We start from the raw sequence: 25215 nt of genomic DNA, 5'->3' as shown, positions 1-25215 counted from the left end.
TTTAAGGAGGGGGATAATTATTAGGAATTACTAAGGCTTCGGCTATAGCTAGACGTAAAGTTAGACGACTACTAAGCGTACCGGCGAGCGCCGCGTACGTAACGTATAGTCGCACCTTAAGAGGCGCGTAGGCGCCTCGCTATTAATAAGCAAGAATTAGTTTTATTACTAGTTAGACGACTAGTTAGCATTCTATATACTACGACATCTTTTATATATCTTATAGTACCGTATAGTACGTGTACTCTCTTAGGCAATTCTCTACGAGACTTAGCCTCTAATACGGATTAGACTCGGTCTTTACGGGTAGCTTTTACCTTCTCCTTCTTATTCGACTTTCGACGCGCCTTTATATTAACTTTAGTAACTTTGTCTTCGATATCGTTAGCCTAGTTAAGTATTAGTTTGTCTATATTTTCCTAAAAGCTAAGTAGCTATCGGGTATACTAGTTAGTACTTAAGTTAGGTTTATCTATAAGGATATCGTCGTTAGATAATATAAACTTATATTCCCTATAAGCATCCCTTAGTTAATTCTTACGAGAGTATCTATTAACGTGTTTAAGGTCGGGGGAGTGCCTCTTTAATAAAGATTAAACGCCCTTTAGTATAGCTATCGTATATACGTAGTTAGCTATAGGCTTATAAATTAGTATTACTTTTCGGATATACTTCTTTATTAACTATAGGGGCAGTTTACGTTATTTAGAACCTATTATAGGGGCTACTCTAACTCCGAAAGGTCTAGTTTTAGTTAAAGGTATATTCGAACTCGATTAGTTATAAAATAAGGAGCGGTATATAACCGAAAGGTTATATAGGCTAGCTTATTTATAACCGATAGGCGGACWAGCCTTTAATCGCTACCGGCCTAATACTTAGTAAGTTCTACGTACTATTCTAGTTTTAATTAGCCGTTACTTAGCCGATCCTATAATCTCCGCTATCTACGTTATAAATAGCCCCTATTATAATACCGAAAGGCCGAAAGGCCGAGCGGAAAGAGGGCGGTAAGGCTACTAATAGAGCGGAGGGGGGGGAGAGTATAAGGTAGGCGGCGGCGCTTACTATTAATACCGTTCGGTCCGTTAGTTCCTACTATTATATTAGTTTAGGTCGTATTATCCGTTTTACTTAGTAAGGTTTAAAACTTAGCTAATTAATCCCTTAGAGCGTCCGCGGAGAGGCGATAACGTACGCTTGGAGCGGAAGAGTCGATAAGCAGGCTCTTTCCGCCCTATAACTTCGGTCTAGACGGTAGCAACACCGCCGTCCTTTCCCCCGCCACAGGGTCTGGACCTCACTTCACTCACGTTCCTTCCTGCTTTCTTTTGCGCTAGTTAGGTACCCATTCCACATTTCACACCACACGTCTAAAGCGCTAGATACTCGGACTATCCCGCATTCCCACATCACGCGATGGATTCGGTCGACTAAACGCTGTCACGATGGCCTCGAGATAGCGCTGTTGACGACATCTCAACATGTGCAGCCCGCTACAGACTCGTTCGGACGGCAGCGTGAACGTCCGCGTGCTAATTGATAGGACTGAACTTTGCCCGAACGCATCGGAGATTACTCACGAGACGACTCCCATGCCGCGCAGCCAATATGCATACTGCACTGAAGCTGCGGTCAAGCTCTCTCAAGCCTCGAGGCCCTGTGGAATGTATTCTGCCGTGACTACCCAATATTTCGGGCTGGCTGAGGAATGCTTATGTAGGTCGCTCTCGTCAACAACGCGGGTATGTTCCTTTCATCTGTTGGCGTCTTTTTGTTACGACGAGCAGCTCGCCGTCTGTACTGCCCCGTCATGTTTTCTTCGCCACTTGCTTCGAGGGCTGCAGTTGGCCTTCTATTCACTGCTCTCTCATGTGCTACCGCACAATCTATTTCTGGGGGAAAGCTTCTAACTGGAGGTGGGGCGCCTGGCGCTGCACCATACGAGCTGGTGGACGACTACGACCCATCTGTCTTTTTCTCCAAATTCAACTACTACGACAGCTACGATCCCACCTATGGCCACGTTCAATATGTCAATGAGTCTGTTGCAGTGCAGAATCGCTACACCTACTATTCGGAAGAGGGCAATTCGGCTGTCATCAAGCCAGACACCATTGGCATTTGGCCCAATGGCGGCAAGGGAAGGCCCAGTGTTCGGATCACCAGTGACAATACCTACAATCATGGACTCTTCATCATGGACATGAAGCATATGCCCACGGGTTGCGGTACGTGGCCAGCGTACTGGCTACTCGGGCCTGATTGGCCGCGCACTGGCGAGATAGGTAAGTTGGAGATCGATACTTTCCGAGTGCGCGAGGACTAATGGACCTCGTCGTAAAGACATCATCGAAGGCACCAACACTGCGGAATTCAACACCATATCTCTCCACTCCACGGCAGAATGTACCATTGCCGGCAGTGGTCAGACTGGATCGTTTGAGAATAGCATTTGCGATGTGAATCAAAATGGCAATTCCGGATGCGGTTCTCAACTKACTAATTTCACCGCTCTGCCCAACAACTACGGCGTGAGTTTCAACGACAATAAGGGAGGTGTATACGCCACTGAGTGGACCTCAGAGTATATCAAAACCTGGTGGTTCCCGAGGCAATCAATCCCGAGCAGCATCACATCTGGAGCCCCTGACGTTGCAGATTTCGGCATTCCAGCCGTCAACGCGCAAGGAAGCTGTGATTTCGACGCTCGCTTCCAAAACATGAGCGTCATTCTCAATATTGATTTCTGCGGAGCTTGGGCTGGCAACGTCTACTTCAACAGCTATCCCAACTGTCCACAATCAGCAAACGCCGCATCCGACCCAATCGGTTCATGTGTTGACTATGTCGGCAACAATCCCGACAAGCTGGGGGAAGCGTACTTTGAGATTTACTCGTTCAAAGTCTATCAGATGCCCAGCGACGTTATTCCGACATCTTCATACAGCACAAGCCTCTCGTCAGTCACACCAGTAGGAACCTCGAACAGTATCCCGCTTGGTATGGGTGCCACCACATCGACTATATCCTCCGCTCCGCCTTTCACTGGTTCCGTGGCCGGCCCAGCAGCGACGAATCCCCCGCAAGCTTGCCCGCAGTACGACCAAAGTATAATTTTGAACAGCAATGGCCAGCAAGATCTGATATACTGCGGTTTTGACTGGACTGGTCCGAATCTTGGCATCCCAGATACAGTGGCCAGCTTCGATGTATGCTTGGTTCTCTGCGACAACACTGCAGGATGTGAGTCTTTGACCTACACTGGTGGCAACGGTTCGGGACTGTGCTATCTTAAGCCCGTTGGCGCTACTTTGGTCGAATTCCCAAACGTCAATGCTGCAAGAAGGGTCGATGGCGCGGCGTCTGGCTCATCCTCTACACGGGGAACTTCCACCGCGTCGGCGTCATCTTCCACCACACCGGCATCATCTTTCATATCTTCTGCGGCCGTTACATCTGTTTCACCCACCACAACAAGCGCCTCTGGAAGTACTGCCACCGTTGCTGCTTCGGTGGCTACCTGTCCCCAAAACAACCTAAACCATGTGATCGACAACTGTGGAGTTGAATATATCATGAATTGCGGGACTGATACTTCATCTGGATCTTTTGTTGGTGTTCAAGTGGCATCTGTTGGCGCTTGCTTCGAGCTATGTTCAAGTGGAGCACGAGGGGCCTGCTCAGCCTTTGGATACGAGACTGATTCGAGATTTTGCTATCTCAAGCAAGGAACAAACGAGCATTTTCAAGATGTCCGTCCTGGTGTGATTGGTGCCATCCAGGTCGCTTATCTCAACTCGCCAAATGCGCCAACAAATTCGGTGAGCAGGACTTGCATTGCAAGCACTGTATCATTCCCGTCTTCCACCGGGACAACTGCAGGCGGCTCGACGGCATCAAGCAGTTCTTCTACCTTGAGTCTAACAGCCAGGTCCGTATCAGGTTCGCCAACTTCTGCAGTCGTTCCAAGTAGTTCTGCAGCTGGAAGTTTGTCCACGAGGAGCTCATCTGCTCCCACAACCAGCATCTCGTCCGCTGTCAGCAGTGTCCTCTCTACGACATCGTCGCGAACATCAATTTCATTCTCGGCAACCCTTGGAACATCATCTGCACCGTCAGCTTCGACCGCCATATCTTTGCCGAGTGTCTCTAGCTCGACTCCTGTCCTATCGGCCACAAGCTCCCAAGCTGTCGCGTCGTCCACCGTGGTCCCGGAGACCATAACAAGCATGGTGGGCAGCATCTCGGTAACTTTTTGCCCAGACTGCGTTGTACCGACTACATTAAGCACAACATCTGCCATTCCATCATCAGGGACCACAGTAGCCGCATGTCCGACGCAAACGGCCGAGATTTGCAGCACGCAGGGCGAAATACAACAGCCAATCACGTGTGCATCCCCAGGCGAGGCACCTTACGCCGTTACATGTGGAATTGTATACACTGGTACCGAGATACCGGATGATCAGATCAAAATTTCCAGGAATGCTAGAAATGCCACGAGACTCGCAACCCGCTCAGCTATCCTTAAGCGCTTCTCCAGTCCAGATTTTGGAACCTGTCAAGCTGCCTGTGACAATACTGAAAGCTGTGTCGCTCTCAACTACGTCGACACCGAATGTACTCTGTTCAGCGCCGTTGATGGTACCGCACTTCAGCCTGGAGGGGTGGGTGCTGCCCAAATCGATGGTGCACCAATTGCAGAGGGCGACGAGCCTACCTGTCCACAGTCTATTGGGACGACGTACATTTCCGAACGAGCGGTGAATTATACGATCTCATGCTCGTACAGATATGATGGGAGCAATATCGTTGTGTTCGCTGGAGATGCATTCAGCGAATGTGTGCCGCTTTGCGATACCTTCAGAAACTGCGTCGGGATTCAGTATGATACGGATTCTCGAATGTGCTATCTGAAATCCTTCTTTGGAACGCCCAGTTTTGACAATACTGGGAGCTCCGTTGTTGGTAGGAAGGTAGCTGTTGTGCTTACAAGCTCGACGCTCACTTCACGTTCGACGTCGACTTCAGCGTTGAGCTCAGGGGTCAGCTCTGCGTTAACTTCAGAGGCAAGCTCTACACTAAGCTCTTCACTAGGTTCTATTCCAAGCTTAATGTCGAGCTCGGGAGGCAGCCTGGGCATTTCATCAATCACATTAGGCATGAGCTCTGCTGCAGGCCCAACTGTCACMGCTACTACAGGGGTAACCACGACAGGGCCCGTGGTGACCATCACTCGCAAGTATATCCCCCTTTTTGCGAATGTACCTAGCTAACGTTCTCTAGCATCTGGGGATCTGTCGGGGGTAATCACCGCCACGACAGTAATCGTGTCTACACTCCCACCCGGTGCTTCTATCACAAGAGTAACAAGCGGTTCTTCGACCGGCTCTTTCTACGTGTTTACGACTACATCCGTCCCTCCCCCCAGCGGCAGTGGGAACATTCCTTCGGGAAGCTGCATGGAAGAGATATGCTTTGACTGCGGGCTGATTCCCATTGTGACCACCAACTGCGGCGGAACGACTACCGGGATGATTCCTCCCACCGATTTCTCAAGCCTCACAACTGCTCCGTCGACAATCTTGATCACGTCTGGTGGTACTACCTACACTAGCCGGGCGCCGACATCCACTCCCTCTGCGACCGCGACCGCCACCGCGGCATGCCCCACACAGACAGCCTCTCTTTGCGCCTCCTCCAGCAAGGAGCTATCGTGTTCATCTCTGGGCGGATTTATCTACGAGCTAACGTGCGGCGTCATTGTCTTGGGGCTTGAAATACTCGATGAACTTGTCAACCTACTCGACAAGCGCTTTGTCGCAGCGGACGTCGGCAGCTGTTTGTCTGCCTGCGACAACACTGCGTCTTGTGTTGCCTTCAACTACGTCGAGAGCGAATGCACCCTATTCAGCAGCGTGAGCGGAACATCGATCCTGGCGGGAGCTGTTAGCGGCGTCCAAGTCGGCACAACTGGCGGCGGTCAAGCTCCGACGACGATAACTGTAACGTCGTATAATGGTCTCTGTCCATCTCTGACTGCAGGTGGAACCGGTACCGCGACGGTGTACAACACATTCACCATCACTAGCTGTGCAGCTCAGCCAATTTGCCCCAATCCCGGGTTCGTGATCATCGGAGGGAGTACCACAGTCCCTGGCGGCGTTGTTGTCACGACTACCAATGGCAATGGTCYGCCAATTACTTACACGCAGATTCAGACTAGCGACATTCCCATCACCACGACAAACAGCAATGGTGCTACTGTTGTGTACACRCAGACCGCGGCCCCGATTTACTCTGGTGGAGCAGGCAGCGGCCCTGGTAATGGTGGCAGTGGAGCTGGGACCGGGCCAGGTAAGTTTTGCAAACAAGGGAGAGCATGAGAATGGTTCTGAGAAGCCTTGAATGCTCCATGGCGTCCCTCGCTATTTGCAAAAGTCGTCGAGGCTCTGCTAACCATCATGTATCTTCAGGCACAGGACCTGGTACTGGCTTCAACACGATCACCGAGACTACGACCAACAGCAACGGCATGACATACTATATTACACAGACACCGACGCCAGCTGGTACAGGAGCAGGAACCGGCCCGGCTGTGATTACTACAACAGATAGCCGTGGAAGCACAGTGAGATACACAGTCACCACCACCTTGGTCTCAACAGCAGCCGGCACCGGACCTGGAACAGGACCAGGCACAGGGCCAGGCACAGGAGCAGGCACATGACCAGGTACAGGAGCTGGTACTGGTCCTGGTACCGGCTTGGGAACTAACATTGGAACTCCAACGTCTGGCGGGCCGACCACAACAGTCACGACGACGGCACTTCCTACATGTCCGTTCGCAAACGGCCAAGTGTATGTCGATGCATCGGGCTTTTCATACATCATCGTTTGCGACTCCGCCTACTCCGGAACCGTCTTGAGTACTGTATCCATCGCCAACACTGGCACGCAGCCTCGTCTTTCGGATTGTATCGCCGCTTGTGATGCCTACAACTTGCAGAACTCGGGCACCACGCAGTGTGAGGGAGTCACGCTGGACAGCAACGTCGCCACTGAAAATTGTGCCCTTGTCGGGGGAGTGCTGGTAGCCACCACAAAACCTGGTGCGTACTCTGGACTAGTGCTTCGTGCAGTAGTCGGACCCGGCGGTACAACGATTGTTACTGGAGGAGGCGGGTCTCCCACGACCGCAGCTGGATCGGCATCAACCAACACAGTCACGACAACCTCCGTCAGCATCCAGCCCACCACCGACGTGGTAACCTCCTACGTCCCATCGACAGTGTATGGAGTCTCTACCGTCTTCTCGACCATTGTGTCGAATGGCGTCACAAGCGTTCAAGCCTACGGTATAACAACAGTGATCACGATAAGTCTTATCCCAGCCACAGCTACGACGGTCACCACAACAGAGCGGATCTTCTCCGATCGTATCACGACTGTATTGTCGAATGGTGTGACTACTGTGCTGGTTCCTTCTACGATCCTCGGGCCCACAGTAACCACAAACGGCGGCACAATCACCCAAGCTGGACCGACAGTCACAGCTACAGGTCCTGGAGGCAGCAACGGCGGGACTGCCACCGTCTCGCGTACGACGACCACAACTGTGATTTCGTTTGTTCTGCCATCCTCGGTGTCGCGCAGCTCCAGTACGAGTACATGCCGCACGACAGCCACGAATTATTTGAGGGGAAGCGTGCTTGAGAGGAGGGGTTTATTTGATGTTAATCGGAAGTTGGCTGGAGATGAGCTCTTGGCTAAGCCAGGCGCGATACCGGTCATGTAGTGATAGCCACGTATGTGATTTAGCTGTGTTGATAGCAGGCGGACAGATGCAGGAAAACGAAATGTTGCGCTAAGCAAGACCATCAAGGTGATTCATGCCGTGAACTTTACTCTCCTCATCCGCACTCCTCATGTCCTCGCTGTCGTATTTCTTCCTCCAACGGCCGAGGATACTCTACATACGCTTCTTTTCCGGGCCTGCCCATTTGATCTCATACGTCTCAACACCCTCATGAGTCGTCTGCCACGGATGCTTATGGAGTCCAAATCCTTCCGCCTCGGGCTGTGGAATCCTCGGAAATATACCCATCTTCAAGACGACTTTCCCAGGGTACAGCTCCGTCTCCGAGCGAAGCGGACTGTGTGTTTCTACTGTCAGCTGTCCCTATCCCTCACACACAAACACAATGTGGGAACCACATACTTCCCACAATTCCCACAAAAGCTCCTATACACCGGATTCCCACTCAACGTATTCCGATCCTCGTAAGTCTTGAGCGTCCCATCACGATCTTCGAAGTGCACTTTCTCGCTCTCGATTAGAAGGTTGGAGCCTACGTACGACCCGGAGGTTTTGCGGCAGTTGGCGCAGTAGCAGAGATGGCCGCGGCGTTTGGCGAAGAGCTCGGAGTCGGTGATGGTCACTGTGATGCTGCCGCAGAGGCAGGTACCCACCAGCTTCTCGGAGAATTCGGAGAGGTCGTGGGACTTGGGGTCGCCGGTGGGAGCGTTCGGCATCTTGACGGAGTGAGGGATGGAAGATTGCTTTGGTTAGATAGGGATGCTTGAGAAGAGGGAGGCCACTGTCAGCTGTACTTCAGAGCGGGTTCCACGCGAATGCCAGCTCTCCGTGTCGTTGGTAAGCGGCCATCATGGAGCTCTCCGCACTTGGTGTACTTCGCGCCCTTGGAATCAGGTCGGGCCTGCTAAAGCCGCATAGGCGATCATCTAGCCAAGCTGTATACAACGCATTAAGCTTCGTCTGAATGATAGCGTGTATGGCATATCGTTATGGGCACTTCWCCGAAATGACTTTGTCCCATCAATATGCTTCAATGCTCGAAGCCGGCGATGGTTGAATTCACCCAGCAGGAGATGACGCTCGGTTAGCGATCCGAAGAAAATGCGGGGCTCATTTAAAGTTTCGCCTACGTCGCGTCTTCCAGCGCGTCGCCACAATCTCGCATCAACAGACAATGAGCGCACTCAGTAGCAATGCCTCACAGCGACGATTTTGGGCTGGAAGATGATGACACCTTGTTCCTGGAGGCTGCAACCCAGATCGAAGCCTCTCAGCATGGAGGCTTTGATCCTTCCCCAAGACCCACCAAGAGGCGGCGAGTGAGACGAAGAGCGAGCGGACCGCCACAGCTGGATGGTGATGGCTCCGGTGATAATGATGGCGACGAGGAAGAGGGGTGGTCGGATGAAGCCGATAGTCCTGCAAAAGACTCGCAATACTTCCAGCAATCCACCGCGATTCCAACCCAGGGAACCAATCTGGGAAGTGATTACGAAGGCTACTATCTACCTGGTGAACTTGGCCTGGATGAAAATGTGGCGAAGAATTCGAGATTCAAGATTCATGTCCCGGCTGAGGGTGGGCAGTTTCCGAACATTCTGGTTACTCAAACACAGCATGGCTTAGACGATAACCCGGCGGCATTCAGAGGACCCATCTGGAAGAAGCCTCCCGTGCCGCCGCCTCCTGCTTTCAATCAATTTCCGGGCCGGAATGTTAACAACACCCCTATGGAAGATATGGCCGGCGTTGGTAAATTCTTTCAGTCACGTTTGGGGCAACCAATTGAGGATGACGATGCTGCCTTCGCTGCGCGTTTACAGGCCGAGGAGGACAGGATCGTTCAAAGGCGAAGAGCTGCTCTGACGGTAAAGGGCATTGCCGGACCTTCTATCGACATGTCTCAAGATCTCATAGACCTCGCGGATCTGCCATCAGATGCCTTTTCTTCTTCATCTCCGGAGAAGTCGCCAGMGAAAGGTGTAATTGAGATATCTTCCCAGCCGACAAGTGGCATTGCACGAGGTGCACCGGGTCCAAGAATGAGAGCACCGCAGACTGGATTGAAGCAGCTTGATCTTTACGGTCGACCTGCTACGCAAGACATGTCCTCGTCGCAAGCTGCGAAGAAGAAGCATGCATGGCCCTTGGCGAACAAGGAAGAGCCTCCTACTCACCACAAGCTGGACGCCAAGGAGATGGAATCCTGGGTGTATCCTACAAATTTGGGCACTGTCCGTGACTACCAGTACAACATCGTATCCCGTAGTCTATTCCACAATACACTGGTTGCCCTTCCCACAGGTCTGGGAAAKACGTTCATCGCAGCAACAGTCATGCTAAACTATTATCGATGGACTACCGACGCGCAGATAGTGTTCATGGCTCCAACGAAACCACTTATTGCCCAGCAGCTCGATGCTTGCTACGGCATTGTCGGTATCCCAAGACGTGATACGATATTGATGACTGGTGAGACAGCCCCCGGACTGCGTGCTGATGAATGGATGGAGAAGCGAGTGTTCTTCATGACTCCACAAACCGTCATCAATGATTTAAAGACGGGCATTTGCGATCCGAAGAGGATTGTCCTTTTGGTGGTGGACGAGGCTCACAAAGCTACTGGAGGCTACGCATATACCGAAGTCATCGCCTTCATGCGAAGATTCAACCCAAGTTTCCGAGTCTTGGCCCTCACGGCTACTCCTGGATCTACGGTCGAGGCCGTCCAAGCAGTCATTGATAATCTCGGCATTGCCAGAGTGGAGCTGCGCACGGAGCAATCTATCGACATTAGACAGTATACCCACGAAAAGAACACCGAGATGGAAGTGTTTGACTACAGCGAGGAGCAATTACTCATCATGGGAATGTTCTCCAAAGCACTTGCTCCTTCAGTGGAGAAGCTCAATAGCCAGAATGCTTACTGGTCGAAAGACCCAATGGCTCTGACCGCGTATGGCTTGACACAGTCGCGATCAAAGTGGATGCAATCAGAGGCTGGCCGCAAAGCTCCTCAACCTATCAAAGGGATGATTAACGCCATCTTCACTGTGTTGTCCAGTCTTGCTCACAACATTGGCCTGCTCAAATTTCACGGCATCGGTCCGTTCTACTCTGGTGTGCTGAACTTTGAAAAGGACGTCAAAAGTGGTCAAAACAAAGGCAAGACGGCTGCCGGGATCGCCAACTCTGAGCACTTTACGAAGATGATGTCGACGATACGAACATGGACCAACAATCCAGAATTCATTGGCCATCCGAAGATGGAGTACCTGCGAGAGGTTGTGTTGAATCACTTCCTAGACGCCGGTGAGGGAGCGCAGGGAAGTGATGTCCCTCCGAGCGCGACAAGAGTGATGGTGTTTGCAAGCTATCGAGATAGTACAGAAGAGATCTGCAGAGTGCTAAAGCGGAATGAACCCATGATTCGACCACACGTTTTTGTTGGGCAGGCAGCTTCGAAAGGGTCCGAAGGCATGGATCAAAAACGGCAGAACGCTGTGATTCAAGACTTCAAGAGTGGCAAATACAACTGCCTGGTCGCCACATCCATCGGAGAAGAGGGTCTCGACATCGGAACCGTGGATCTAATCGTGTGCTACGACGCTTCATCGTCGCCCATTCGGATGCTGCAGCGTATTGGTCGAACAGGCCGAAAGCGTATTGGCCAAGTTCGCCTCCTGCTTATGAGAGATAAAGAGGAGAAGGACTACGCCAAAGCACAAGACAACTACGCGTACATACAAAAGACGATTGCCGATGAAGACAAGTATGCTTATAGAGACGACCAGAGTCCACGAATACTTCCCAGGGAGGTCAGACCAATCCCCGACAAGCGGCCTGTGGAGATTCCTGTTGAGAACAGCCAGCCTGTCGACCTGAACGAGCGAGCGCGGAAAGGCAGAGGCAAAGCCAAGACAAAGCGCCCCCCTAAGAAGTTTCACATGCCGGATAGCGTTCGGACTGGCTTCGTGAAGGCGTCGAAGCTTGGGTCGGATGATGACGGCGAGGAGCAAGAAGTTGTGCCGAAGAAGGCCGCCCTGAAGAAGAAGCAGGCCCCCCTGAAAAGTTTCGTGAAAGCTCGTGTCTCTGTGCCGACTCCAGAGCCGGAGGCTGCTCCACTGCCATACATCACGGACGTCCTCCTGAATGATGTTCAGCAACAGGAATTGGAACAGACCTACGCTCGTGCCACAGATGGCGGACAGCTACAGGCCATCGATGCGTCAATGATGCCTGCCTCCAAGTTCGTGAACTTGGGTCCTACTAGATACGTCGGCCATGGTCGTAATGCGAAGCTCGTTCAAAAGACAATGCAAGCAATTCACGGTATTGACAGAGAGACGTTGAAGAGGCTCGAAGACGGTCTGAATCATGATTATCTGCGCGCAGCCGGTTCGGCACGTCTGCGTCTGGTCAGCCCGGAGGTCGAAGCTACAGTTTTGATGGCAGAATCTGCTCGCAAACCAAACGCCGCTCCGGCTGCGTTCGTCAAGCCAGCAGTAGAGTTTCACAACGCCATCCCAGTCTCCGACCCTGAAAGTTCAGATGCAGAGCCTGCACCTCCACGACGAGTCGCATCGCCTCCTCCAGCGGCAAAGAAAGCTCGAGCACCTGCAAAGAAGAAAGCACCTGCACCGCGGAAGACGCCCGCAGTAAAGAAAGCACCTGCCGCGAAGAAGACCCCAGCCACGAGGAAGACTTCATACGGCAGCGATGCCGAAGAAGGCGCTTCCTCAAGCCCTGAACCTACTCCTGCCGAATATGCCGTGGCGACGCAAGGTATTGATATCGGATCAAGAGATACAAGCGGCGAGGAGGAGGAAGAAGAGGAGATGGACAGTGAGCTGGAGGCTTTCGTTGTGAGGAGCAGTGATCCAATTGAGGCTGATGGTTCGAGCTCTTTGCCTGGTACGCCTGCGAGGAGTGGCGGGAGAGTCAAAGGGAGGAGAAGATTAGTGAGGAGAGCCAGGGTTGATTTGTCAGACGTCGAGGAAATTGCTGAGAGTGGAGAGGAGTCTGGTATCGATTTTGATGACATCGAAGAAGACGGAGATGGAGAGGATAATGACGAACCTGTCGTTGTGGCTGCTGGGAGGAAAAGGCGGATAGTGGAGGATAGTGATAGTGATGAGTGAGAGAGAGGTCATGATCGAGGGTATAGCTATCTCAATGCCTACGCTTGCTACAGAGCTCTCCAGAAGCTAGCTCTAGATATTGAGTGCCGTGGTTTAAGACACGTTTTGCAAAGCAAAGCCTTATGTCGCCCCGATCACCGACCGAGGAGGTCGATCGTGAATCTCCGGTATAGGCTACCAGTGATGAAACAGCATATTGCAGTCAAACGAATAACAAAGTCCTTCAACCAAATAGCACATCTCAATTGTCATTAGCCCACTCAAACAATTAAAGCCATTCTCTTGCTGTATCGTCGCTATGCTCCATACCCCAGGTCTGCTACAACTTCAAAGCACGGCACAATCACACTCGTACCCGCTCTGGTTCTGGCTCGCTTATTGTAAGCGGTCTGCTGATGCTGCTGGACGACTGGACGGTCTGACCAGGAGAAATGATCTTGGAGGATGTTCACGACCAATCTCGCCTTTGTGAGATGTTCAATCAGACTAGTCAAAACATTTCCCTTCTTCTGCCCCATACTACTGGTACAAGCGCGGTTTCCAAAGTCCGTCTGCAGGCAACATTCGTTGTTTCCTTCCCGAGCGCAGAACCATAGAGACTGCACATTGATAAGAGTGTTATCAATATCGGTACCTCCCTTTCTAGGACATTCGTCCTCCTAGGACATTCTTCTTCCTAGGACATTCTTCTACCTAGGACATTGTTGCTACTCCAGACTTGAATCCTACCCCACTCAAATTGGCTTGCAATGTTCACGACGGTTAACAAATTGATTGCAAAAACTTTTGGGGAATATGAAGCTTTTACTGATCAGTGTGTGTGGGTGTCAGGGGCCACGATGTAACACCCACTTCCCCCATCTCAAACGCTTTTGTACCGCTTCTGGCCTGGCAGGACGACCGTGAAGTCCCATGAAACTCCTCTCGCTTCAAGGTCAAGAAAGCTTCGACCCATTCCTTCGGATCAAGTCATGTGTGACTTCGTATATCCCACGACCTGTTCTTCCCTGATTCATGGAGCAGCTTTGATGGCCTCACAGTCCGCCGTTTTTGTAACGAGATGAATGAGCGGGCTTTGCAGCATGGAGGCCGAGCAGCTCAATCTTCGGGTAGCAGGCAGCCTTCCTCGGCGCATGGTGTGTCCTCGACTTGCAGCTGCGTGGCGATGAACGATTCAACGCTAATCTGCATGTTTGCAAATACGGCCCGCGCAGCAGGTTCATTGAGCTTTGCCAGGATGGCATCCGAGACATCCTGACTGCTGTAGTCGTCCGACATCTTCCCAAGACACTCCAGTAAGCAGGCCAGTGTACGCGCAGCTCGGATCAAACACTTGGACCCATGCTTGTCTACCCTGGAGGGGTTAAACGAAGTCTTCGAGCCCATCTTGCCACACAGAGCATTCATTTGGTGAAATATCGATCCGGCGAAGCCATCCCGTCCAAATGTCAGAGCTGTTTCGTCTTCCAGAATGGTACATCGAAGGGTGACTGAACTGATTTGATCTAGTCCGTCGCTCTTCTGCTCGGGGATCTTGAGGATCGCTTCTCGGAGTGATGCGACCAACTTTTCGTCATCGAGATGGTGCACGAACTGCATGGTGAAAGCTTTACCGAGTTTGAGCTCGCCCGATCTTGTGAATCGATTGAAGAACTCACAAAACTGGCGATGAGTGACCGGACCACTAGCCATGACAAACCAGTTGATGGCGTAATACATCTTGGTGCACTCGCTGCGAGCCTGTTTGCAGGTGTGTGCCAGGGCAAGTGGATGCTTGTTGTCTTCCTCGGTGTCCTGAGTGTAAGAAAGTAGATCATCGGATTCTTTACCGGTGATGTTGACTTTGACGAATTCGTGCTGAAGGACCATGGCGCTGATGGTGTTGCGTATCTCGGCAGACAGCTTTCCGAGCGGCGWGTTGTCCATGGTGTGTCAAGCGTATGTTGCTTGATCGCGAATTTTGAGTGTGAGGGGGTGCTGATGCGTGCAGGTGAGGAAGTGTGTTGGATGGAGGAAGTGGTGGTTGTCGAGGAGGCGAAGCAAGAGCGACGTGGAAACTTCAGTGCTTGCGGATACTTCACATGAAAAGTGAGGGCAATCTTCAGTCTACTTCTGATGGATAAAGTGCGAATCACAAGCCGCCAGCATACTATAAGGCTTTGCGGGTGAGAAAGCGACGACGGCGCGAATGGCAATGTCAACTTGTCGGACTGAAAAGACAGATTCCAATCCTCGTTAGTAACCATTCAACCCTAGAGCGATCCAGTCCAACAATCTCACTGGAGCATACACGTCCTCATTGAGGAGCTCGATTTTGCGGTCACACTTGACTTGAACTAACGCATTGATGCGTAGACCTTAGACAATCTTCTAGAGGCTGTAAGACCTTTCCTGCTACATATTAAGCACTTCTACCACCAGACCCGCAGCTTCACTTTTAGTAAGAACCATACACTGAACGGCGTCTGCCATGCGACCTAGGGAGATTGTGCGGTCGCGGAATGGAGTAAGAAAGAGTTGATGTGGTGGTAGGCATTGTACTTGTTGGTCTGGATACAGTTGACTAARAGCGTGATTCAATCCAATCTAATAATCAATCTGATTAAACCGGTTAACGAGAAAGCGATCATTGGGCATTCCAACAGCGCACCGAGTGAAATCTGTGTCTGATAAGGCTATGCTAAGGGCAGATATGAAGGGTAACTAGCAAACTACCTTTGCGGGTGACGTGTTTGAAGGTGTTGCTGTAAAAGAACAGCCGAACGTAATCCTCACGCATTTTCTTGCACGTCTGTGTCAAAGCTGCAGCGTTCGGTGTCTTGAGGTAGCCCGAGAGAATGACGTCTCCATCATGCGTAAGAGCCATCCCCGCAATGGTGTTGAGCAGCTCGGGAGACAGCTTGTTGAGTGGCGAGTTGTCCATCCTGGCGTGATGACGGTGTGTTGAAGTTGGTACTTTTGTGAAATGCGCCGAGAAAGCTTAAAGTATCTTGATGATGCCTGCACGCTGACGTTGTAGGAGGCGGTGTTGCTCTTCTCACTGGAAAAGCTGCAAAGAGGTGGAAGAGGAGCTTCTGCCTGCAGGATGTAGTCAGCGATTATGAGCTCGGGGACACGTGTCATGATGCTTCATCACTCACTGATGGCGTCGGACGCTCTTGCCCTGCGGCTGAGATGAGCTCAAGCTTCGCGGAGATATCGACGGATGCAAAGTTGACGGTTACCACGTGAACTTCTGTCTGTCTGATGGAGCTGCTGAAGCTCTTGCTGTGGCGGCGAAGAGATAAGGGAACTTCGCGCGGTGGTGTGGACGATGTGCTGGATGGAATCAAGGAACATCAAAGTGAGAGATGTCAGATGTCAATGGTGATGATGAAACTTGCGAGTAGTGGAGGGGCAGCGACAACAGCAAACACTGCTTGCTCGAGCTTAGTCATTCATTCACGTGCGAGACATAGTACGCACGGACCACATTTGCGTTAGACGAAAGTCAAAAAAGGTAGCAGGAGATTTTCGGGAGACGAAGTAGTAAGATACATATAGTCAGAGGACATTAATGAGAGAATGCATGGAAAACGTCTGTTTAAACAACTTTGGCCTTCTGTCTACGACTTAAGGGAAGCGAAAGTCATGAAACCTTGGGCTTACCCAAGTCTAAGCCTAGGCAAAACGAAAGTAGTCTAGAGAGTTGCACATTAAGGATTGGTAGAATACATTCTTTCCTATCGAGTTCAACATTTCGTTTCACAGTTGCAGGCAGAACTTGACCGATCGACGCCTATCTAAGGCGTTCATGCACCCAAACAATCATTTTGACCCTTATAGCAAGACCGTCCTGCCCGAGACCTGGAATACAACCGCCTGTGGATCCCTTCGCTCTCTTCGACGCGTCCCGATCGAGTAGATTGCAGCAAGCCAAGTCAGGCTACTGATCTCCCTTCCCTCGTCTGACAAACTTCTTGACACTATCAAGTGAACTGGAGCTTGTGAAGCACCTTTCCCAAGAATAACAGAAACTGTACGAATTTCAAGGGTGATAGTGAGCTCATCTGGACTCCCGGAGGCGGCAAAAACGAGGGACCTATCATCGGGCTCGGGGCAGCAAGCTCCCGTAATTTCTCATGGCACCGAGCTTTTATAGCTGCTTCCAGCGACTCGCACACACCTCCTAGAGATATCGAGAGCACAGTGAAGGTCTGACCGTACTGAGACACAAGCTTCAGGCGGAGCTCCGGGATTGACAATGTACAAAGACCCCCGAGGTTTTCTTTCACCGAGCCTTCCCGTATCGCGCGGCAGACGTCGGCGACGCTGTATCCAGGGTATTCTTCTCCTGCCTTTTCGAATATGCCAACAACCACGCGCATAGAGCCCWTCAATTCGGTCATTTCCGGGCCGATGGCTTTTGTGAAGGCGTCAATCTCCGCGCGAAACTCCAAGCATTCCGTCTCGAGCGTGAAGTCGTTGATGGCATAGTAGAGCTTCGCGTAGTCTTGACGCATCTCTCTGCAGGTGTTTGTGAAAGCAGAAAGGTTCTTGWTCCTGTTCTTGTCATTGCTGGTGATGATGACTCCATCCTGGCGATAGAGCACGAGCTCGGCGACCTGGTTGAGCAGTTCAGCGGAGAGCGTATTGAGAGGAGAGTTTTCCATTCTGGATTCTGAGCGGCAAGAGTCTGTTCGAGAGGCACCAATTACAAAGTGTGGTTGTCCGTGATGTTGTCGATGGATCGCTTTGGCAGGAGCTCTTGGTGATCGTTTGGAGAAATGAGCGGGAAGGGCGACGTGGAAGAATTGAGGTGACCAGACGCAGACGTATCCAGCAGATTGCCGAAATTAGTTGCCTTTAGCAAATCTTGCTTGTACTCAACTCGCTGTCGCGCGAATGCGATGAGCTGATGCGGTGTTGATCAAGAAGCGCGCAATGATTGTCTGAGGGCTTGGTAGAGTAGTCGACGATCTTGTTACGCGGTAGTACTTAACTGACTGCTGGACTGATGCCAGAATTCTCGATGTTGTTAGTGAGAAGATGAAGTGAGAGAGCGGCGGCGACATCAAACATCACTTGAGCTTAGTCATCGGCCAGATTCACATGCAGATAACAAAGTAGCGGCGATCTAACAATGAATCCACGAGCGTCGAGTGATGAGAAAATCAGACGTTAAGGCGATGCTCCAGGTTGAGGTGGTATAGCTTAAGCCTATACATGGGAAATACGCGAAGAAAGAAAGGGACATCCTAGACACGGGCAGAGTATCGCTACGGCTGAGAATCCGGACATTGCACCAGAGTAGGATTGATTGGACCTGAGATTCTGGAATATTGATACATAAGTGAAGCCATCGCCAGTTATATTTACAATGGTGACTCGGAGAGTACGATCGATGACGTCTTGTAAAAGAGCTACGCGAGACCACATTGAGCAAATTCTGGTTCGGATTTGACAATGAGAATTTTCAGCACGACATGCCATTCAAGTTGTTCATAGACCAACTGCGAGAGTGTCTTCCTGCTGTATAGACTTGCAGCCGCTCCACCCGTTTGAGCGTCAACATGGTCGCCCATCCGGAAGCAATCACTCGAGGTTGTCCTGAAGAGACATCCGTGCGAGTCTTACCTCGTCAGTCAAGCTGTTCACTCTCTCGGAAACCATTCGAAACAATCGTTTGAGCCTCTAATTTACACCCCTGTGATTTTTCAAAGATGTTTGGCCTTGCCCGACCGAAGACCATCCTTGAACAACTTTCACTTGCCGTCACTTGCGAGCGAATAATATACGCTACGCACAGTATCGTCGAGATCGCCCAACGCGTCCTGAAGATCCGAGTACTGATTAATTCTGAGCCAGTGATCATCGACTTGCGAGACTTTTTCTTTCTCCACCGCGCGGCTATACGTGTCATCCTGCTCCTTGCGAATGTCTCTGATGATTGGGAAAATGGAATCCGAGGGATGCTGTAGGTCGATGAAGAAACGGCGAAAACTGACGTTGTCGTATGTCAGTTCTAGAAAGACGCCCGAAATAGAAAGCTTTGATCCTGGAATGGAGGGTCTCTCTCTGGCGTTACAGAACGCCTTAATAGCCCTGGCAATGGGGGGAGCTCCTTCCTTGTAAGCTGGTACCCGCATGAGAACGACCATGGAGCCCATAGCCTCAACCTTGGATGGCCCAATGACATCCTCGAAGCGGGAGATGTCTTTCAGGCAGTCGGTACTCATGGGACAGTAGATGAAGTCGTTGGTACTAAAGAACATGGTTGAATAGCCTTCGCGCATCGTCTTGCAGGTCTGCAGCAAAGACGCAGCATTCGGCATCTTCCGAGAACCCGAGAGAACTACCTCATTATGCGTAAGAGCCATCTCGACGATGTCGTTGAGTAGCTCAGCCGGAAGCTTCGCAAGTGGCGAATTCTCCATTGCTGAGTTGCCTGGGTGGAGGGAGACTTTGAATAGTTCGAGCGCGCGAGGATTCTTGAGGATGTTGCCGGGCTCTTATTGAACAGAGCTCTTATTTGTGGCAGTCACGGGGCGGTAGTATGGAGAAGGACGTGTGAAGAATATCGCCTTGACCTGAAAGATGGGATCAGGAATGCTCTTCATAAGATAGGTGAAGCACAGCGACTTACTACACAGCGACAGTTCTGACCGACTTGTTGATGGAGCTTCCGGGATGGCTGACAAATTGCAAGATCAAGAAGGCTCAGGCGATCCTACGTCTGCTTGATGGAGCTCTTGAACTCGGTGGAGGATTGTAGGATCCAGGAGTCTCAAGCGAGCTTTTCTGTGGTCGATGAAGCTGCCAATCTGCCTCCTCGGTGGTGGCACGATGAAATATCGTCGTGGAATGACGCAGGAGTAGATAGTTAAAATTGGAAGGAGGAATCCGAATGGTGTTGATGGAAAGATGAAGTGGCAGCGGCGACAGCAGACATTGTCTGCTCGAGCTTAGTCATTCAAATTTCACTTGCCGCGCGATCACATGAAAATGTCTCACCAAGCGACTTCCATCAGCGAAGCCAACTGTATATCCACATCAACTAACTCTGGCACTCAAAGCATCTCTGCAAAATAGCTGCCTGAACAGCGCAAGTGATAGAGCCTCTGCGACATTTACTGGCAATTCGAAAAGCAAGGCACTACGAGCAGGTGACGGATCAGTGGAGCAGGACTGGGGGCTTCGCAGCCGGATGCAAATTATCCGCCAGTCTTCAGAACAGACTTCCAAAATCGCGATACAATAATATGGCCGGTCGGACAAATATTCCGACTGTCCGCTCGGTATGCGTCTTCCGCCTCCCCGCTCGGGATCCCCTGCAGCCCCGCCCAAATCAACCCCCAACATCCCTACACGGCAGAATTCGGGACCACGTGTGAGCGATGACGATGCAAAATCACAGACCTCCTCTGCTGTATTCCTTTATTCCTTACCTACCTCTATCTTTTCGCCCAATCTAATATCTTTGTCTTGACAATCAATAATGTCTCTCTCAATTTCTCTCTCCCTACCTCTAAGCCTAGCAACCTCAATCCACGCCTCTCAAGATCTCGAGACTGGCTCATTAACCTCCCAAGTCCAACAATCCATCATCCGATCTATCGTCACCGCAATAAAGTCCCTTCCCTCCGACACCTCAACCTGGAATCTGGAGCTCTACGATTCTCCCAAGCAAATCTCCGCAGAAGAAGCAGAACAGGAAGAAAGAGAACGCTCCTCCGCCTCTCCGCCCTCCCCTCGTGTCTCCTTCACAAGTACAGATACCTACATCCCCAATCCTCGTCCTGCACCCCTCAGAAAACGCCGCAGCAGTCTCAAAAACGGCAAAAACCCCATCCCCAATGGCCAGCACCACCACCACAGTATCCTCCATCCGAACTTCCCAAACGCCCTGCAAAAGCCTTTCGGGCCAGATATATCATTTCCCAACGCCCACTTTGTCTTCGAGGTCCGCCGTCAACACGATTTAACAAGAAGTTTTGCGGTCGCAGCGCATGAGAGTACCACGACTGCGGAGTTGGCATTGGCGATTTGGAAGTTAGAAGGGGTAGCCATGAGGGAGCAGAAGCTGTATTTTGAGGGACATGAGATTTACAATGGGGAGGCGCATGAGAGGGACGTGGGGTATGAATCGGTGCGGTTGAGGGGAAAGTTTGTAAGTTTGATTCTTCTTTGATTTGAGGGACTGAGGTACATTAGAGGGAGCATTGCTGACTTTTGCTGTAGAGACATATCCGGCAGGGAAGTATCGTGATTTTGGTTGTGACTGGGAGGGAGGGGGAGAGGAGAACGGCACCGAGGACGGGTCTGGGGTTTTAGAAGTTGACTTTTGGATATGCTTTATAGTCAGTCCGTGGATTGTGATGACCTTCTGATGGTGAAGACTACTTTCTTTGCTGACTGTCCCCTTGTTGTACCCTGTCTAACAAGTGATGCCCGTGGTTACACCTTCCTGCCGGCATGTGAAGACGAATTACTAAGCTCAAGCAAGAGCATAAAGGTAAGTATTCGACACTGCTGCACTACTTCATCTTCACAACAACATCGTCACAACACCATCTCCACAACACCATCACCGAAAAACCTTGACTCTCCTCCATCCTCCATCCAGCACTCCATCACCGTGCGACAAWCTCATTCGTCGCCGCTGATAGGCAACAATATCCGCGGCCACAGCAATCAAGGCCGGTCCTCTGGCTTGTTGACGTTCTTCACCAACGATAAAACCACTTTGGCCCGATCACGAGCCTTGTATATGGTCAAACTTCTCCACCACCACCATATTTGAGACTCTCCAGGACACCTCTCCTGCGTCTTCACTTGGATCCAACCCACTCAAGACGACGATGGAGAACTCTCCTCTCGGTAGGCCCTCCGCTGAGCTGCGCAACAAGATTAGCGCTATGGTCCTCAAACACGATAAGGGTGTCGTCATGCGGGTTGGTCAAGGAGACTGTGATAGCGAACTCACTTCTCGTCAGAGTGACCGCGGAGGCAACAAGCATCCACTTGGCTTAGCTCACACTTGCCGACAAGCACGTGCAGAATGCACCGAGATGTATTATGCCATCAATGAATTCTATCTCTTGCCCGACAGTAACACGAGCTACGATCAACTATGTGCCTGGCACACTACCTTCGCGGTGGGTAGAGGGCTGAAGCTGGGAAGTTTCAATATCTACGCTGAGCTAGAAGACGACGACGACAACGACGACGATCAAGCAATGCTCACCGCTCTACGCGAGAATATTCTTCGGATCCCAAACCTCAAGAATGACGGACTGGTGCAGCTGGATTATGTGGTGCTTGATTACCACTTTATGGGAGAAGAGAAGACGATGTGGTTTGAATATGACGATATCACCATGTCGCTCCAATATCACTCACAAATTCTCATGAAGCAGGTACTGCCTCACATCCGCGGTACAGCACAAGAGAACCATGGGTCGAAGTGCCTCCTCCGAGCTGGACGCATCAYCCTCTGTCTCCAAAAGGCTCTCCAGGAACTCTTCGATCACGACTATCCACGAGAATGTAGAAATGGCTCTACAGGCAGAATAATTACCTTTGAGAAGGTCCAGCAGATTAAAATGACACGTTGTGCTCGTTCCGAAGCCTTAATTGCTGGTCTTAAGCAGATTGAAGACACACGATGTACCCACTCAGGCTGTCACGAGCGTCGGGAGCGTCGGGAGCGTCAGGCAGCGCCGTGATTCTTGTCAACAGTGCCCCGATGGCGGATCATTGAGGATATCTGAAGCAGTCCAAGAACGTCATCCGACAGGCAGTAGTTTCTTCACAGCCTACTCACACCACTCATTGCTGATGCCAAAGCAAGGTGGGCGATGCCATGTTATCAAAGACAAAATGGGAGGACATCCCTCGCCGACCAGATCCATGGCGCTTGGGAAAGCATACTCCAGACTTACCACATCTTTAACTCCAAACTTCTTCACCAGAAAATGCCCAGAATTTCCTCTCTTCAATACGACAGCAACCTTCACCAGCAAAGCAGACTTCAACACCAATCACCAAAAATGCACTTCTCCACCCTCGTCACAGCCGCGGCCATTCTCTTCGGTCTGGCTCTTGCTACTCCGATGCCGCCTCCACCAACTTTCTACGTACTCATATGACCTCCACCACCCCTGCCTCACTAACACCACTCCCTAGAAGGAAACAACCCTTAACGACAGTCCACCAACCCAGACTCTAACTTCCGTCATCGACCCCAACCCCAACAGCAAATGCGTGGAACCCCTTCACGCCACCTGCGTCGTGTAAAGTCATCACTCCCCTAACTTCAATCGAGGCTCGTGGGAAGAAAGCGACTTGCTCTTCCAGTGGTTGTAAGTTGAATAGCTTAAAGCCTTGGGATGGATCATGGACTGACAAATTTGTGTCTAATAGCGGTCCCGTAGCAATAGGAAAAGGCCAAGGTGTGTTGCTCGGGAGAGGTGGAGAAGACGAAGAGGGCGGGGAATTTGAGATCTCATTGCCTTTGACTGCTTGATTGATTGAGAGGGTAGCAGCATCATCCTTCGTCATCTTGAATGTCATCATCATCACACCCTCTATCCTGTCCCGTCATATTCCAAGCCCTCGGTGAAACTACCTCGAAATCTTACTCATGACTTCCCTCTGCTGCCTCCGATCGCCCTCGACATCGCTCAAGCTGCGCATACTCCGCAAATCTCCCACGACATCCCTGGCCTTGCCAAAGTAGACCTCCTGCAACAGATTGCGCATCTTGGTCTCCATCTCCTCCACCATGCGTCCGATATTGCCGACATGACTCGTCTCAATCTGCCCATCACTGATACCCTGCAACGCCAATTCATTCTGCTGCTGCCGCGTCAAGTTCCCCGCCAACTCCAACGAATCCACTCCCGCTCCTCCTTTGACGCCCAAATCCAAAATGACCGTCGACGTCAATTTATAATGTGCCTTGCGCTTCGTCGCCGCCTCTTGCACCTCCAACACATGGATACTATCCCACCCGGCCTCGCCCACGACTTTTTTAAACAACACCACGCCCGCGAACCCATCTTCCAATTCCCACAAGTACGCACTGCTCACGCCACCCTCGTAGTACAATTCGCGATAGACGTCCACGCCGGCATTGAGGGCTTCCTCCATGGTGCGAATGCGGCCTTTGGGGAGCAGGTCGGCGGCATCTTCGGGGTCGATGGGCGGGTGGAAGGTGTTGGACCAGGGGGAGCGGTAGGATTGGTTGTCGCGGTTGTAGTCGCAGCAGAGGAAGTCGCGGCCCGTGGTGGGGCAGCGGGTGGTTTTTAGGGTCACGTCTACCGAGGAGAGGAGGTCCTCTTCGAGCGCTGGTTGGAGGGAGATGATTCCGGAGAGGTTTTGAGAGGTGGAGGAGGGAGGGAGGCGGCGGAGGAGGTCGCTGGATGGAGGGGATTGGTTAGTTATTGCAGGGTGGGTTGGTGAGGTATTGATGGGTGTGGACTTACATGGCGGCGTCGAAGGGGTCCATTGTGGCCATTGTGACCTGAATTGTGGTGATGGAGATGTGGTGTGTTTTGGGGGAGCTTCAGTCGAGGTGTCGATCATCAATCGCGGGGCTAGTTGTAGAACTAGGGCGGCGCTAGACTGGGGGGCAATTACCTTATGGAGACACTTATTTCTCCTACTTGCTTCACATCAGCAACACCCCCTCCCACATTGCCATTGGGCATTCGCGGCCATTGACTTCACAAGCGAWCCTGATGATTCCACGACACTGCCTCTCCGCTTACTCCCCAGCCTCGTGGCGAACGGAACACTACTTACCCACCTTGACTTGTCCGGCGATGATTCCGAGCGACTGGAGACGAGACGATGAGTGAAATCCCGGTCTTGCCCTCGTGAGTCGTCAAGCGTGTAGGCGGTGTGACTGGTATTGGCGTGTGCTGGTGCTAGGCTGGGCGAACGTTTGCATTTTCCCCCTACGGCTGAAGGGGTAGAGTATGTTATCAGAACAGAGCATGACTTGTATCGGGATTGGTCTAGATATCGTCTGCTGTCACCTCAGATCTCCGCCGGATGTTCCTTCGAGATTTTCCGGGTACAGTCCTGCTGTCGGAGGCGGAGCTGAACACCCAAACGCAATCGCTGCACTTGGGAGCGTGCTCGCTCGGTACCGAAAAAGTCAACCTTCGGATGGCGATCCGATGCGTGCGAATCGCATCCTGATGCTGCACGTCTATCAGAACAACATTCCTGACCCGAAAGCATGGCATGGGATCTACCTAGGAA

The 25215-nt window shown here is 51.4% G+C and overlaps 10 protein-coding genes; 4 read left to right on the top strand and 6 right to left on the bottom strand.

The window, feature by feature from the left end:
• Window positions 1–1813: 1813 nt before the first annotated feature.
• Window positions 1814–6733, top strand: RCC_03723 (uncharacterized protein; the record flags this gene model as incomplete). XM_023769008.1 has 4 exons in its annotated part: window positions 1814–2288; window positions 2347–5241; window positions 5290–6360; window positions 6480–6733. The coding sequence occupies 4 exons, from the start codon at window positions 1814–1816 to the stop codon at window positions 6731–6733; spliced, it is 4695 nt and encodes a 1564-aa protein (XP_023624776.1).
• A 1242-nt stretch (window positions 6734–7975) lies between these two features.
• RCC_03721 (uncharacterized protein) lies at window positions 7976–8538 on the bottom strand (the record flags this gene model as incomplete). XM_023769007.1 has 2 exons in its annotated part: window positions 7976–8159; window positions 8225–8538. The coding sequence occupies 2 exons, from the start codon at window positions 8536–8538 to the stop codon at window positions 7976–7978; spliced, it is 498 nt and encodes a 165-aa protein (XP_023624775.1).
• Window positions 8539–9015: 477 nt separating this feature from the next.
• Window positions 9016–12963, top strand: RCC_03720 (related to ATP-dependent DNA helicase mph1; the record flags this gene model as incomplete). The annotated part of the gene is made up of 1 exon (XM_023769006.1): window positions 9016–12963. One exon carries the CDS (start codon window positions 9016–9018, stop codon window positions 12961–12963), a length of 3948 nt encoding a protein of 1315 aa, XP_023624774.1.
• Window positions 12964–14061: 1098 nt separating this feature from the next.
• On the bottom strand, window positions 14062–14889 carry RCC_03719 (uncharacterized protein; the record flags this gene model as incomplete). The annotated part of the gene is made up of 1 exon (XM_023769005.1): window positions 14062–14889. One exon carries the CDS (start codon window positions 14887–14889, stop codon window positions 14062–14064), a length of 828 nt encoding a protein of 275 aa, XP_023624773.1.
• A 754-nt stretch (window positions 14890–15643) lies between these two features.
• On the bottom strand, window positions 15644–15886 carry RCC_03718 (uncharacterized protein; the record flags this gene model as incomplete). Its single annotated transcript, XM_023769004.1, has 1 exon — window positions 15644–15886. One exon carries the CDS (start codon window positions 15884–15886, stop codon window positions 15644–15646), a length of 243 nt encoding a protein of 80 aa, XP_023624772.1.
• A 1045-nt stretch (window positions 15887–16931) lies between these two features.
• Window positions 16932–17615, bottom strand: RCC_03717 (uncharacterized protein; the record flags this gene model as incomplete). The annotated part of the gene is made up of 1 exon (XM_023769003.1): window positions 16932–17615. The coding sequence occupies one exon, from the start codon at window positions 17613–17615 to the stop codon at window positions 16932–16934; it is 684 nt and encodes a 227-aa protein (XP_023624771.1).
• A 1092-nt stretch (window positions 17616–18707) lies between these two features.
• RCC_03716 (uncharacterized protein) lies at window positions 18708–19379 on the bottom strand (the record flags this gene model as incomplete). The annotated part of the gene is made up of 1 exon (XM_023769002.1): window positions 18708–19379. One exon carries the CDS (start codon window positions 19377–19379, stop codon window positions 18708–18710), a length of 672 nt encoding a protein of 223 aa, XP_023624770.1.
• Window positions 19380–20440: 1061 nt separating this feature from the next.
• Window positions 20441–21276, top strand: RCC_03715 (uncharacterized protein; the record flags this gene model as incomplete). XM_023769001.1 has 2 exons in its annotated part: window positions 20441–21112; window positions 21184–21276. The coding sequence occupies 2 exons, from the start codon at window positions 20441–20443 to the stop codon at window positions 21274–21276; spliced, it is 765 nt and encodes a 254-aa protein (XP_023624769.1).
• A 527-nt stretch (window positions 21277–21803) lies between these two features.
• On the top strand, window positions 21804–22670 carry RCC_03714 (uncharacterized protein; the record flags this gene model as incomplete). Its single annotated transcript, XM_023769000.1, has 1 exon — window positions 21804–22670. The coding sequence occupies one exon, from the start codon at window positions 21804–21806 to the stop codon at window positions 22668–22670; it is 867 nt and encodes a 288-aa protein (XP_023624768.1).
• Window positions 22671–23568: 898 nt separating this feature from the next.
• Window positions 23569–24454, bottom strand: RCC_03713 (related to F-actin capping protein beta subunit; the record flags this gene model as incomplete). XM_023768999.1 has 2 exons in its annotated part: window positions 23569–24364; window positions 24432–24454. 2 exons carry the CDS (start codon window positions 24452–24454, stop codon window positions 23569–23571), a joined length of 819 nt encoding a protein of 272 aa, XP_023624767.1.
• Between the last annotated feature and the right edge of the window lie 761 nt (window positions 24455–25215).

Source organism: Ramularia collo-cygni (genome assembly GCF_900074925.1).
Source record: "Ramularia collo-cygni strain URUG2 genome assembly, contig: RCC_scaffold04, whole genome shotgun sequence".
NCBI lineage: Eukaryota > Fungi > Ascomycota > Dothideomycetes > Mycosphaerellales > Mycosphaerellaceae > Ramularia > Ramularia collo-cygni.
This window is presented reverse-complemented; position numbering and strand designations above follow the sequence as displayed.